A 13915-nucleotide genomic window follows, 5' to 3' on the forward strand; every position below is an offset into this window, starting at 1 on the left:
GTAATTATGCAGTTGAATCATTACTCTGTATTAAACAGAAAATACATATCCCTTATGCAGATTGGGATACCTCTGCAATAAAAATGTAATTAACACTGTGGCAGGGTTAAGAAAACGCGGCCATTAGGTCGCACCTCTTTACATAGTTGAGCACGGTTGGTGTTTCTTGCATGAGGCTATTTTCAGCAACCAGTTGGGATGGAGGAAAGCCCCAGACTTGGACTACATTTTTAGACGACTGTGTCCCTGGAGACAAACAATTCCAGCTCCTACACACACACACAGAATCTCCTCCCAGGGTTTGGATATTCCTTTAGCCCCTGAGGCTTGTATAAGCTGATGTGGTATGCAGGGCTTGATTATTTGGCAAAGGGGTAACAACTTGTTTAGATCACAGGACTTTCTTTGTTCATACGCACAACACAATTAATCCGATGGCTTTTGTGACTTTAGGGAGGGATTCGTTGCATAACAGCTATGTTTTCATTTTAACAAAAACAAAAGTGTGTATTTTGGCTTTAGAATATTATTATTACTGACACCTTCAGCCAATTGTTTCCTAAAGGCCACGCCTACACTGCTGTCGAGAGGGCGCTAACTTTCAACCATGTTGTAGGCATTATATCCTGCCCGCTTCCTGCTCCAATCATGTAAGATACAACACACGGAACACATTAGTTCTGTTTGTTATTGCTATTGATAACAAATTAGTTTAAGTTTAGCTAGCAACGTTAGGCTGCACATTCCATGATAGCTATCAAAAACATGACTTAAAATTGTTGGTCGCTTCTTTGGAACTGCTTTTTTTATGTATATATGTGTGTGTATATATATATGTATGTGTGTGTGTGTGCATGCGGATGGATGCATGGTACGGTACTGTATGTATGGTGCGTATCGTACCTACCTACCTTCCTACATACCTACCTACGTTTGGGTATATGCCAATCACGATATTTGAGCTGAACTACAATTTGTATTCAATTTGTAATTGTGAAAAAAAATCTTCTAAACCAGTAATGGTATAACAATGCTAGTCGGTGGGGTTTTTGTCATATGTTTTGGTTTAAAACTGTTTAAATGATTTGAACCTGTGATGCACTAGCTTTTAAAGGGATCCTATTATGCGAAACCAACTTGTCCTACCTGTTGGTACCTGTTTTCGTGTATTTTGGATTCCCATAAGTGTCACAAATTTGAAATCAAACCATTAAAGCATGGTGGAGATATCTATAAAATAATCTTGCCTCCTAGTTCGAATTTATGTCTGTCAGTAGACATAAGTGCACTAAAAACTACAACATGGCTGACGAAGTGGAGACGCAGTTGAAGGAGGCTTGGCCTGAAGCATGTAAATAAGACCAGCCACAAATCGCCGCATTGTGAAGACAGTCAGAAAGTGTCTTGAAGATGGTCATTACAACAAAATCTATGCAAAATGTTGACCAAAGCACCACCATTATATCTAATGTAGACCACAAGGAAGTGTTTTAAATTTAGAAAAATAATCATTATATGACCCCTTTTTAGGGTAAGTGGTATTGCAAAACAAGACAGATTGGGCTAGCTTGTATATATGTTCACATGTGGTGCCTTTAATTTGATAAATTAATCATGTAGGAGCTATAAGAAATGCAGGAACATACATACGGTAATGTGTTTCATCGGATATAAAAAAAATATAATAGTACCTGACTCAAAAGATTTCATTCAGAAGTGCAATGTATTTTTTATTTTATGTTGACCCTGTAACTGTTGGCTGACATTTTTCTAAAGCAGGATGAATAAACACATGTTGACATTTAAAATGTGTTTTTTTTGTCCTGTCCAGCTACTCAATCAAATCATATTGCTGATGTGGATGCCCATATTTGCTGTACAGATTTACTTTACAAAAGAGAAGTGTGTGATACTTCTCTTGTTGCCTTATTTGTATCTGACTTTATTAAATGGATGTATATTATTGTTTGGCGCAGCCAGACCGGAGCAGGAGGGGTAGAAAGAGGGAAAAAAAGGAAGACAGAGGGGGAAATTGCGGGGACAAGAGGCGGATAAGACAGAGAGACAACAACTACAACAAACACAATAAAAAAAGAAAAAACACATGTTGACATGAAAAACTACATTTTTAGGTGTACTGGATAGACTGACATGCATATACGGTAAACTGCTCAATTCTTTGAACGCAAGTATGTTTGAAATATTTGGCTTGTTTAAGTATAAACATCGTTTTAAATATAGCTTGTAGAAGTGCAGACAGTGTTATTTAAAACACACTAAAGCTGCAAATATTAATCATCAAGGGGACTGACTGACTGGCTGACTGACTAGGACCACTTTAGAGACTGAGGTGTGTGTGTGACTCAGTGTTGAATGGGCTCTGTAGTCACATGGCTACTTGTCAGCAGGCTCCAGGAAGAAACTTAATCCCGCGGACGAAGGCGGCCACTATCAGTGGGCGCACATCGGTCCAAGAGGCTCAACGTCACTCGCTGCACATCCCTTAACTCTGCTGTCTTGTCTCCTACAATCTTCTCCAGCTCACTCTCTCGCTCTCTCCTGTCTTTGCTCTTGTCCTGCACTTTGACCAGAAGGGGCTCGCTCCTGTCTGCAGAGATCGCAGTTGCACTACTACAATGTTTGCGGTGGCTTCTCTGCAGTAAGAAAATCAAGGTAGGAAATCTTCACCAAACAGCTTTTATTTATTGTCGTTAAGGTGTCTCACTCAAATTTAAGTGTTTCACATAATTGCTGTATTTTATTGCATTATCAATGTTTTAATTTTATGAATGAAGACCCCTTAGGTATCTTAGAAGTGAGCATATTTTCACATGTAGGTGTAAAAAAGTTAGGTTCCTCAGCAGTAATCGCCTCAAACTAAATACTTTCTGCGCTAGAAAAAAACAGTTATGAATAAGTTGTTGATGCATTTAGCAGCGTTTACTTACATAAACCCACTTTGTAGCCTTGTCAGTGTTTTTGGTACTTATCGCACCCTTTTCTGCGTCAGCTTTGTGGGTGATACTAGTTGCTTAGAATGTTACTCCAGATAAAACATTGAGGCCAGAATGTATCTCGTCCTTAAAGAACAACACAATCAGCACAAAAACAGGAGAAGGGCTTGAACGCCACCTGCATTTTAGCACACAGCTCTCCATTGAAGGCACACACGTTGCTTCTGGTTTGGACATTATGATGACCATGTATGCTCTCCTACGCATGCCACATTTATTGAAACATTTTTACCCCTCGTAAAGCGCCTAAAACCAGCACCAATTACATGGACGTTAGGAATTTATTTGGAGTATTTTTAGTCTGTGGGAGAGATAATTACCCATGCAATGTGCATCAACTAATCATAAATCACAAGAAGAAGACATGGACGTAGATATTGAGTGATTATAACTGTATAATTGTCATGTGTAGCCTGTAACATATACATCTATGCATGTCTTAGTCCTGACACGTGATTGGTACCCCTCGTGTTTACAGGAAGAGGCGGCGACAGTAGTGTCATGCTGCGACAAATTGAATCAACCTACAGGGGTCACAGCATTTTAAAGCACAGGCTGACCGTTTCGTTCAAAGTTCACAGCGTTTCCTAACAGCTGCTGACTTCCTGTTTTCACAAGTACTTCCTCCACGGTGGACATGTTTTCCACAAGCCTCATGTGCACAGTGACTCAGTGAGGTATGGAGGTGAGGAACAAATTCCTCAGGACTAGACGCTGGATCTCTACCGGGAATAACAGCCCTATGTTGTCCTTACTTCCTCTTGCACACACAGCATTCATCCATCGCCTTTTTTGGCGATGTCATCTTTTTTAGAAGGAGCATCCTGCAGTTCCTTTTTTACTCATTGGCACAGGTTATTTACAAATCCAGGTGTAGGTTCAAGTCCACAATGCACAATTATCAGAAGCGAGGAGATGGGCCGGTTCCCATACTTCATGCTCTACATCCCAGTGTGCTGTAACTTTATCCCTGTGGGGCTAGAACTGCTTCTTCCATGCAGGCGGGGTGTGCGTTTACTGAGATAATAACGCTTCTGGCAGAGTGAATGCCTCCGTTATCACCATTATTGCATGGATGCCTTTGTTTGTTCAGTCTTTTTTTTAATGAAACTTGATAGATAGACACGCTAAAAAGGTTGTCAACAAGGTTACTGCACAGGTGCCTTCAACATCATCTTTTTGACAGCAGCTGTCAGATATCCAGCACATGACCCGCCACTTGGTGGTCAACAATATACAGTAGTGTCACTTACTCAATTGCTATTAATATCCTCCACAATCATTTAGAATGGTATGCACCCTACAACAGATTAACTTTGTGGTCTCAAAATGGTATGGGTGACATCCTTTTCAGAATCCCTATCGGTCTCCTAACCGAAGGCTGGCGGAGGTTAGCAGACGCACGCGTCACAGTTTATCATTGGGTCTCCCTGCACAGTAGTGCATTTTTATCAGGCTCTTATCTGGCTAATGGTTAATGACCTTGAATGGCGGTGAAGAAGACCTTACTGTGGGAATCATAAAAATCAGACAAATCTGTGTGTGTATACTGTTAGGAGAGCCAACATATTTCCTGTGTAAAGCAGTGTGCAAAATTATTTGGCCATCATTTGATTGTTACTTCCTGGTTCATGGAGAGTGACGAATAAAAGGGCAATGCTGTTTTGATTCCTGGTGGATAGATAACTCCACTAAATTGAATTCCATTCAGAATAGACAACATGCCATATGCATTTTTATATTGTATCCAATCGTATGTGCAGTGAAATTTTCGACTTCTTTCTAAATCACCGCGATCAGTACGTGCCAACAATAAATCTTTCAGTCGAGCCGCAATTGCTCTGCAAAACTGTTAAAGCTTATTGAAATGACGGTTATTGTATGGCTGGAGATGCACTATAATTATACGCAAGATTATAGGGGACAAAAGGTTAGCTGGCAAGTTACACATTATACATTGGGCTGGAATCTTTATATTTGTTGGCTGTAGCATGTCTGGCACTTGAATTGAACTACTGAATGAGGCGTTTATTCTCTTCAATCTCATGGTATAACTTGTACATGGCTTAGTCAACATGGCTGTTTGAGCCTAATAGCGCTGTTACCAATCTATCCTTGCAGGTTATGCTGTCCAAAAGTTGCCTGAGTCCCAGCGAGAAAGAGAAGGGCTAACGCCGCACCGATCACCCCCAACTTCCCAGAGCCTGTCCCGTGCGGAGCCATGAGCAACCCCGGCACTCCAAAGCAGATTAGGGATGCCGTGCCGTCGGCCATTCATGCCGTAAGTTTGCACAAATCACTTTCAGACAATCCAAGACGGACACAGTCGTCTTAGGAGCCTTTGCAGAGACTAAACAAACCTTTAGAGTTGGAATTTGTGCTGCCTTGCTCCTTTCTACTATAACTGTTTAGCCACTCACATCATTTGAAGTAGTCTTAACCTACATGGCATGTAGATAATCTTATTTATCTCACCATATGAAATAAAACTTACTTCACTAATTATTATTTATTTTTAATGTTATTACTTATGGAGAATATTGTGAATAAATTGAGAACATGAAGTGAACAAAAATTTTAGCAACTGCTATGTAAAGGAAAAGGGGTAGGATTATATAAGCTCTGCTTCTTTCTACTCCTTTTCGAACATGTTGAATAGATAAACTGGAAATTGTGATGTATCATGTTGTTTGCATGCATGTTCGAAATAAACTCAAACGTCCCATCTTCGAATGCCACAAAGGGCTCACAACCTTTTGGAGGCGCACTGGCTGTGTTTCTCAAAGTTTCCAATAATGTGGGACCAGGCTAGTGCAAACACAAATTGCATTATAGCAGCTTGCTGGGACGAAACTGTCCTAGCCCTGAGCATCGCTGGTCCTCGGCCAAAGCAAGCAGCATTCCTCTCTTGCATGGAGAGGTCCTCCACATGTTGATCTCAGAGTGATTAAGATGCCCGAACAAAACATATCACAGGCTAAAGGAAATTTCTTCCCATGGTTCATTTAGATATCATCCTTTTGCAATGGTTTTGGGCATCCAGGGAATGCAAATGTATGCTTGTGGCATTCAAGGAATCATAGTTTAACGGCCGCTGCCTGAACCTTTACCCACTTTTCTCGGCTGAGCTCATCTTTTTTTTTTGCTTGAGGTCGTCAAATCTAAAGAAGGCCTCACTGTGTTATGACAGAGGAAATAGTTTATTGCATTTTGTTCCATAGAGTAGACAGTGACAGATGTTTTTGGGAACAAAGTCTTACTTTTTTTATTATATATGCCTGTGTCCTTTAGATGTCTTCACTGTAGCACAACATTAGGAAATGCCGACTTTCCCTAAGCCTTGCATATTTTTTCTCGGCTGTTTACTGCCCAGTAGTTGTGACAGTGTATTGTTACCTGCAGGGCGTCTGGTTAAAGACTCGGTCACTGATGTTTTAAAATAGAACTCTGGCAGTTACTGTGCAGAATGTCGAGCATTCACAAGTGGAGGCGACACGGTTAACTAGCAGACCGCAAAGGACGCGTGCAGAGGCCACTGGCCACACCTCCTTAACCTTTCTTTGACTTGTTGGAAAAATGAAATGCTGACTGCTAGGCTGATAATGATGTATTAGAATAACAGAAGCTGCACAGATGAAATGATAGCATATTATCTGCAGCCTAATGATTTTCTTGTGAATGCAGCAATAGAAACCTAACAGCTGTCAATCATGCTAACAATGGCATTTAGAATTCTGAGAAACTTATGAAGGTCTAAATTAGATAAATTATTGAAGTATGATTTGAACAGACAGTACACTTACATTTACAGTAAATAATACTGTCCAGGTGCCATAAAATCCACTGATAGGATTCATTCAAAGCTGCACATGAGTGTGTCATGCTTGCTAGCAGGAAGTGTGGCAGTCAAGAAGCTTGCTAAAGATAAAAAATATTGTTTGCACTGTGACAGTTGCTTAGTCCTTATTGGTCGTTCCCTAACTCCAGCTGAGTTAATTATTACACCCGTAAAAACTGGAAAGGGAGCGTTCTGATGTTGCCGTCTTTTGGATATTAAGTCTTTAAACTTTTTTCCCCTGACAAACGGCTGACTGAGGTTAACTGGAATGAGAAACTAGCGGTTAGCCCCAAATTACTACTTGAGGTTTTAAAAAAAAAAAAAAGACATTTAGCTATCAAGCTTCTTTTTAGGAGGGATCCGCATTCCCATCAGCGACTCCATGGACTATCTCTACTCTCTCAAGGTGAGTTTGTGGTTTCATAGTCCCTGTAGTTTTGTGTTTGGAATTTTTCAACACAATTATTTTTTTTTTACTAAAAGGAAGGAAGGAGTTCACGTGCTGCACTGTTGGCTGACTCTGCTGAAATGATGATTTGTAGCCACACATACACAGCAGTGTGATAGTTTACTCCCTCTGGCCTCCTTAAGCATTGATTCTGGCACGTTATGTCGTTTTTTGTTTTTTTTACAGATATACTTTTCCAGAATATATTGATCGTGTAATTAGAAGGCTTTCACAATGTACTAGGACTTATTAGCCTGTCCTCTTCAATCTTTTGAAAAAGTGACAATTACAACACAAACTGTGCTGTCCGTAAATTCAAATATGCAGGAACACTCATCGGCAACACAGTATGACATGATCATTGTAACATCCCGTCTCCTCTCCCCACCCCCTTCAAGTGCTGACTTTATAGAATTTAAGCCAACCTCCCATTGCACAGATAATCTCCTTCAGAGCCGTCATATGCTCACATTGAAAGGCTTTTGTTTTGATTCCGTTCCATGTCTTGGTTATTGCAGGTTAAGCACTGCATGCTCAAATCATTCAGTCATCCTGTTGATGTTCTTCGTGCGGATTTGGTTTTCACTCGGCTACCCCTTGCCTTGTTTTGGCACGTTACAAGCGGTGAAAGATTGTCTCACCTCCATGTGAATCCCTCGCACTTCTATCCCACTTCTGAGGGGTTGACTGTGAAACCATAATACCAGCGAGGGCGCTGTGAAAATAAACCGCCACGCCAAGTGTGTGAAATCAGTCATCTGAAGAGCATCTCTCTGTCACAGTATTACATTTGCATTGTAGAAGCCACCGTTTTGGGATGCCCCGTGCAGCAAATGTCTTGCTGCTACATCCTCTGTTACCTTATTAAGCTGCACTCGCAGCGCTCGAATATTCGAAGCAGTTTGATGCGTTCAATCCTACATAACAACAATGATGTGAATGTAAAAAACTTACAAAGACTCATTTATGCGGCAGTCAGGTGTTCTCTCACCAGTGTGTGGCATGTAAAAACACACTGTGGGCCCTGAAAGGAATCATGGGAGATATTTTCCACTGACCATATTTCACACTTTCTTTAGACATAACATCAATTTATGAGTGTGTGCATTGAACATTTTAGTGTAAATCAGGGGCGTCCAAACTTTGTAAAGTGCATTTGGAAAGCTTCACTTTTTCCACATTTTGTTATGTTACAGCCTAATTCCAAAATGGAATACATTCATTTTTGTTCTCAAATCATACAGATAATACCCCATAATGACAAAGTGAAAAGTTTTTTTTTTAAATTGTAAATGTATTAAAAATAAAAAAAATCTTCTGTACATACAGTTATTATTTGCAGCACCTCTCAAGCTCCATCAGGTTGGATGAGAAGTGTCTGTTTTCTTCCAGGATGTCTCTGTACATTGCTGCATTAATCTTAAGTCTAGTCAGGGAACTGACCAAAAACCTGATGATCACTCTGTCAGAGCTACAGCATTCCTCTGTGGAGAGAGGATAAAGTAAACCACCAATCAGGCCTGTATGGTAGAGATGCCAGATGAAGCAGTTCCTTAGTAAAAACTTTGCCAAAATGCACCTGAAAGACTCTTAGACCATGAAAAACAAAATTCTGTGGTTTGATAAGAACTCTTTGTTGTGAAGACCAGGTGTCATGTTTGGAGGAAACAGGCACCGCTCATCAGAAAGCCAATACAATCCCTACAGTGAAACATGGTGGTTGCAGCATCATGATATGGGGATGTTTTTTCAGCGGCAGGAACTGTAAGACTTGTCAGGATAGAGGGAAAGATGAATGCAGTATTGTTCAAAAACATCCCAGATGAAAACCCACACTTCTCATCCAACCTGATAAAGCTTGAGAGGTGTTGCAAAAAGGAATGGGCTAAGAGGAATGAGCGAAAATGCCCAAACATAGCTGTGCCAAGCTACTGGCATCATAATCAAAAATACTTGAGGCTGCACAGTAATTGCTGCCAAAAAGCATCAACAAAGTATTGAGCAAAGGCTGTGACTAGTTATGTACATGTGATTTTTTTTTTTTAAGAAATTTGCAAAAGTTAAAAAAAGAAAAATCACATTGCCATGACGGGGTATTGTCTGTAGAATTTTGAGTTTGAATTACATTTATTCCATGTAAACATGCGGTCAGTTCCCACTTGGATTTTTTAGTCTATAAATGTATTTGATTAACTTAATGCAGGTGAAATTAGGTGCCAGTTTATAACTAACGAAAGTTGTGTTTGTGTGTGTCACATGGTATGCACATTTTCACTCTGAAAATACTGAGTGCAGCTCAGGACTAACATGTTTGTTTGTGCTGAGAACCATCACATGACCCAGGACCCAAGGAAGTGTCCTCTCTCGGAACTTCATACACCTGGCTGGTAGTCAGCAAGCAGCAATTGCAAACCCTTCTCAGCGCTGTTAGTGGATTCACGGCGCTATGTCTCTGTACAGCAGGGTGCCAGAAAAGTGATATGTTATGACCCACATGGTCCTCCTCACACCCCAGTGTGTAAAAACAATAACCGAGCACATGGCTATTGTGTACAATTTTAAAAGAAGGCATGTATATTATAGGGCCTGTCATGACACTGGAGGAGTACTCTTTCACACCACAGTTCCCTCTAGTGTCGATTTAATGAACTAATGCAGTAATACTAATTACCACTTCAATACATAAATATATTTAAAACATAAATATTACTGGTATGTTAAAACCAAAATTAAGCAGGTTAGTAAAGATAGAAACTTAACCGATCACATAAAGCAGTGGTGTCCAAACTTTTCAGCGAGGGCCACTTACAGAAACATTTAAATTAGATCCACTTTGACACCATCCATCCATCCATTTTCTACCGCTTATTCCCTTCGGGGTAGCGGGGGACGCTGGAGCCTATTTCAGCTTTTGACACATTTTGTACAATAATGTTGAAACTAATATAGTGTAAGTCAATATTTGCTAAGCTATCTGAACAAAATGCCCATATTTTAGCTCAGTGTTATAAGCAATAAAGCATATCTAATAATATACACTACATTGCCAAAAGTATTTGGCCACCCATCCAAATGATCAGAATCAGGTCTCCTAATCACTTGGTCCGGCGACAGGTGTATAAAATCAAGCCCTTAGGCATGGAGACTGTTTCTACAAACATTTGTGAAAGAATGGGCCGCTCTCGGGAGCTCAGTGATTTCCAGCGTGGAACTGTCATAGGATGCCACCTGTGCAGCAAATCCAGTCATGAAATTTCCTTGCCCCTAAATATTCCAAAGTCAACTGTCTGCTTTATTAGAAGAAAATGGAAGAGTTTGGGAACAACAGCAACTCAGCCACAAAGTGGTAGGACACGTAAACTGACAGAGAGGGGTCAGCGGATGCTGAAGCGCATAGTGCAAAGAGGTCGCAGACTTTCTGCAGTTGCTACAGAGCTCCAAACTTCATGTGACCTTCCAATTAGCCCACGTAAAGTATGCAGAGAGCTTCATGGAATGGGTTTCCATGGCCGAGCAGCTGCATCTAAGACATACATCACCAAGTCCAATGCAAAGCGTCGGATGCAGTGGTGTAAAGCACGTCGCTACTGGACTCTAAAGCAGTGGAGACGCGTTCTCTGGAGTGATGAGTCACGCTTTTCCATTTGGCAATCTGATGGACGAGTCTGGGTTTGGAGGTTGCCAGGAGAATGGTACATTTCGGACTGCATTGTGCCGAGTGTGAAATTTGGTGGAGGAGGAATTATGGTGTGGGGTTGTTTTTCAGGAATTGGGCTTGGCCCTTTAGTTCGAGTGAAAGGAACTTTGAATGCTCCAGGATACCAAAACAATTTGGACAATTCCATGCTCCCAACCTTGTGGGAACAGTTTGGAGTGGGCCCCTTCCTCTTCCAACATGACTGTGCACCAGTGCACAAAGCAAGGTCCATAAAGACATGGATGACAGAGTCTGGTGTGGATGAACTTGACTGGCCTGCACAGAGTCCTGACATGAACCCGATAGAACACCTTTGGGATGAATTAGAACGGAGACTGAGAGCCAGGCCTTCTCGACCAACATCAGTGTGTGACCTCACCAATGCGCTTTTGGAAGAATGGTGGAAAATTCCTATAAACACACTCTGCAATCTTGTGGACAGCCTTCCCACAAGAGTTGAAGCTGTAATAGCTGCAAAAGGTGGACCGACATCATATTGAACCCTATGGGTTAAGAATGGGATGGCACTTCAAGTTCATTTGTAAGTCAAGGCAGGTGGCCAAATACTTTTGGCAATATAGTGTATATCTTTATTAATTATATTTATAGACTCTGGCCCCATTAACACCGTTGACATAAATAAATTAAATATATTAACTTTGTCACTATTTCTGTCCAGCCTGGCTAGCAGTTCATTTTAAATATAAGTTCCTGCTAATTATGTACTTGTACCCCTTACTCTCTATTGAAGTCACCTCAACTAAGGCTTTGTTTGTACATTTGTGTTGCAGCCGGAGGTGTCGTCTTCGCACAGGGCCGCACATCCGGACGAGGACGACGAGGGCGACCTGAACAAAGCGTTGGGCGTCCAGCGCTTCCAGCAGATCCTCAGCCCGTCCGCTGTGGTGCCTGACGAGCAGCACCACAACTACCACGAGGAAGACATTGAATGTAAGCACTCTCTCTCCTTTCCCTTGCCCTCTCACAGCCTTCCTAAATCAAAGGTGTGCTCCACAGACCACCGACACTCCTCCCACCACATCCATCGACCTCTGTCCAAGTTGCCCGTAGAGGGACGCCGCAAGAAGAGCAGCAAGAAGAGGAGGAAGGACAAGGATCACAAAAGCGGCCACGGCCCCAGCGGCGGGCCCATAGATGAGGGAGAGGAGGAAGAGGAGGAAGAGGAGGAAGGGGAGACAAGCGCCGCCCCCTCTGAGCCTGTGAGGGTCCAAGACGTGGAGGTAATCACGGGGATTAGTGATATCAAATACACAGCTAATTTGCATGTACAAGAATACAAGCATTGTAGGATGCTTGCATAATTTCCTTTTAATTAATATTTTAGTGCTGTCTAAATTATTCATCTGTGCCTCTCAGGTTAAGTCACGATGATGATGATGATGATGATGATACTACAGTACACCAAACAAGATGCTTTTATTTCCTGACAGTTATCTTCGCCAACCATCCTATTTTGCGTCCATGCAACTTTGTTTATGTTCATACTTCCTATCTATATGTGAATAGATCAGGGGTGTCCAAAAGTTTTCCACCAAAAATACAGAAAAATTAAAGAATGTGTGAGGTGGTGTGCGTTGGGGGGGTACATTGATCCTTTTTGGACATTAAATATGCTAAAACCAATCTACTATAGTTCAGTATATGTTAAGCTATCTAAATTAAACATTCTCATCTTAGCTGTGTGTTATAGGTGACAATATGTGTATATAGAAGGGGTGTAATGTTTCGTTTTAACAACAATTCGATTCAATGCCTGTGGTTGCAAAAACGAATCGGGGACGATCTCATTTTTTTAGAACGATATGATCCGAAACGATTCAGTGAGTTGAAATGGATTCAGTAACTTTCTTAAGCAAAAAAAAATAAAAAATCAAGCAATGTGACTGTAAAATAAATACTTGAGACTGGACACTGCAGCGGAAGTTTCCTATTTTGCTGTTATTTTTGTCAGTGAATTAGGGATGAGTGAATTGTGAATATAAACAAGCAAGTAAAAAACAATTAATACCCAATGCATTCACATTTTATTTGAATAAAGCACAATCAACACTTAGGTTGAATTAACAGGAGGAAAACCTTTCTGCTCACATTTTTAACATTCAAGAAATGTTCAATAAAAGTACAGTAACCAACATTTTAACAGTAGATTTACCAGCTAAATAAAGTACCCTGACCTGGTCATACATTATCTGTTCTCTGCCCTAATGTCGCCGGTGAAGGACAGCGTCCTACGTGTGTGGAAGCATGTATGCCCCCTCATTTCCGTTGATGAAGTTGGTCCCTCGCTTCCTAATTTCCATATACTCCTTCATCTATCTCTTCCATTTATTTATTTCTGATTAAATTACCGTAATTTCCGGAGTATAAGCCGCTACTTTTTCCCCTCGTTCTGGTCCCTGCGGCTTATACAACGGTGCGGTTTATTTACGGCCTGTTCTTCTCCGACACCGACGAAGAGGATTTCGGTGGTTTTAGTACGCAGGAGGAAGACGATGACACAATGATTAAAGACTGACTTTTCATATACCGGTAGGCTGGTTATTTTGATAACGTACAGGCGAGCACTTTGTATTACTTTGCACCGTTGTATTATTTGTACTCTGCACGAATGCTGTTCGCCATGTCAAAGATGTGAAAGTTTGATTGAATGATTGAAAGATTTATTGTTAATAAATGGGACGCTTTGCGTTCCCAAACAGTCATCTCTGTCCCGACAATCCTCTCCGTGGTAGCAGGAACCCCTATATACTACGGTAATTACACATCAAAACCCTGCGGCTTATAGTCGGGTGCGGCTTATATGTGGAGCAATCTGTATTTTCCCCTAAATTTAGCTGGTGCGGCTTATAGTCAGGTGCGGCTTATAGTCCGGAAATTACGGTACTTTTCCTTGGGTG

General features: G+C 41.1%; 1 protein-coding gene across 6 annotated transcripts in view; it reads left to right on the forward strand.

Moving 5' to 3' along the window:
* LOC133630112 (anion exchange protein 2-like) overlaps positions 1 to 13915 on the forward strand; it is a 45432-nt gene that overhangs the window by 9973 nt on the left and 21544 nt on the right. For 4 of the 6 annotated variants that reach the window (XM_062021432.1, XM_062021426.1, XM_062021429.1 and 1 more), the window contains exons 2-5: positions 2592 to 2673; positions 5136 to 5295; positions 11789 to 11948; positions 12015 to 12238. In XM_062021432.1, the coding sequence (XP_061877416.1) occupies positions 5236 to 5295; positions 11789 to 11948; positions 12015 to 12238 (444 nt within the window). In that variant the 5' untranslated portion in view covers positions 2592 to 2673; positions 5136 to 5235. Of the gene's footprint in view, positions 1 to 2591; positions 2674 to 5135; positions 5296 to 7090; positions 7259 to 11788; positions 11949 to 12014; positions 12239 to 13915 lie in introns of those variants that run through there. The other 2 variants (XM_062021428.1, XM_062021430.1) reach the window with 2 other exon arrangements.

Source organism: Entelurus aequoreus, linkage group LG15 (genome assembly GCF_033978785.1).
Source record: "Entelurus aequoreus isolate RoL-2023_Sb linkage group LG15, RoL_Eaeq_v1.1, whole genome shotgun sequence".
Classification (NCBI taxonomy): domain Eukaryota; kingdom Metazoa; phylum Chordata; class Actinopteri; order Syngnathiformes; family Syngnathidae; genus Entelurus; species Entelurus aequoreus.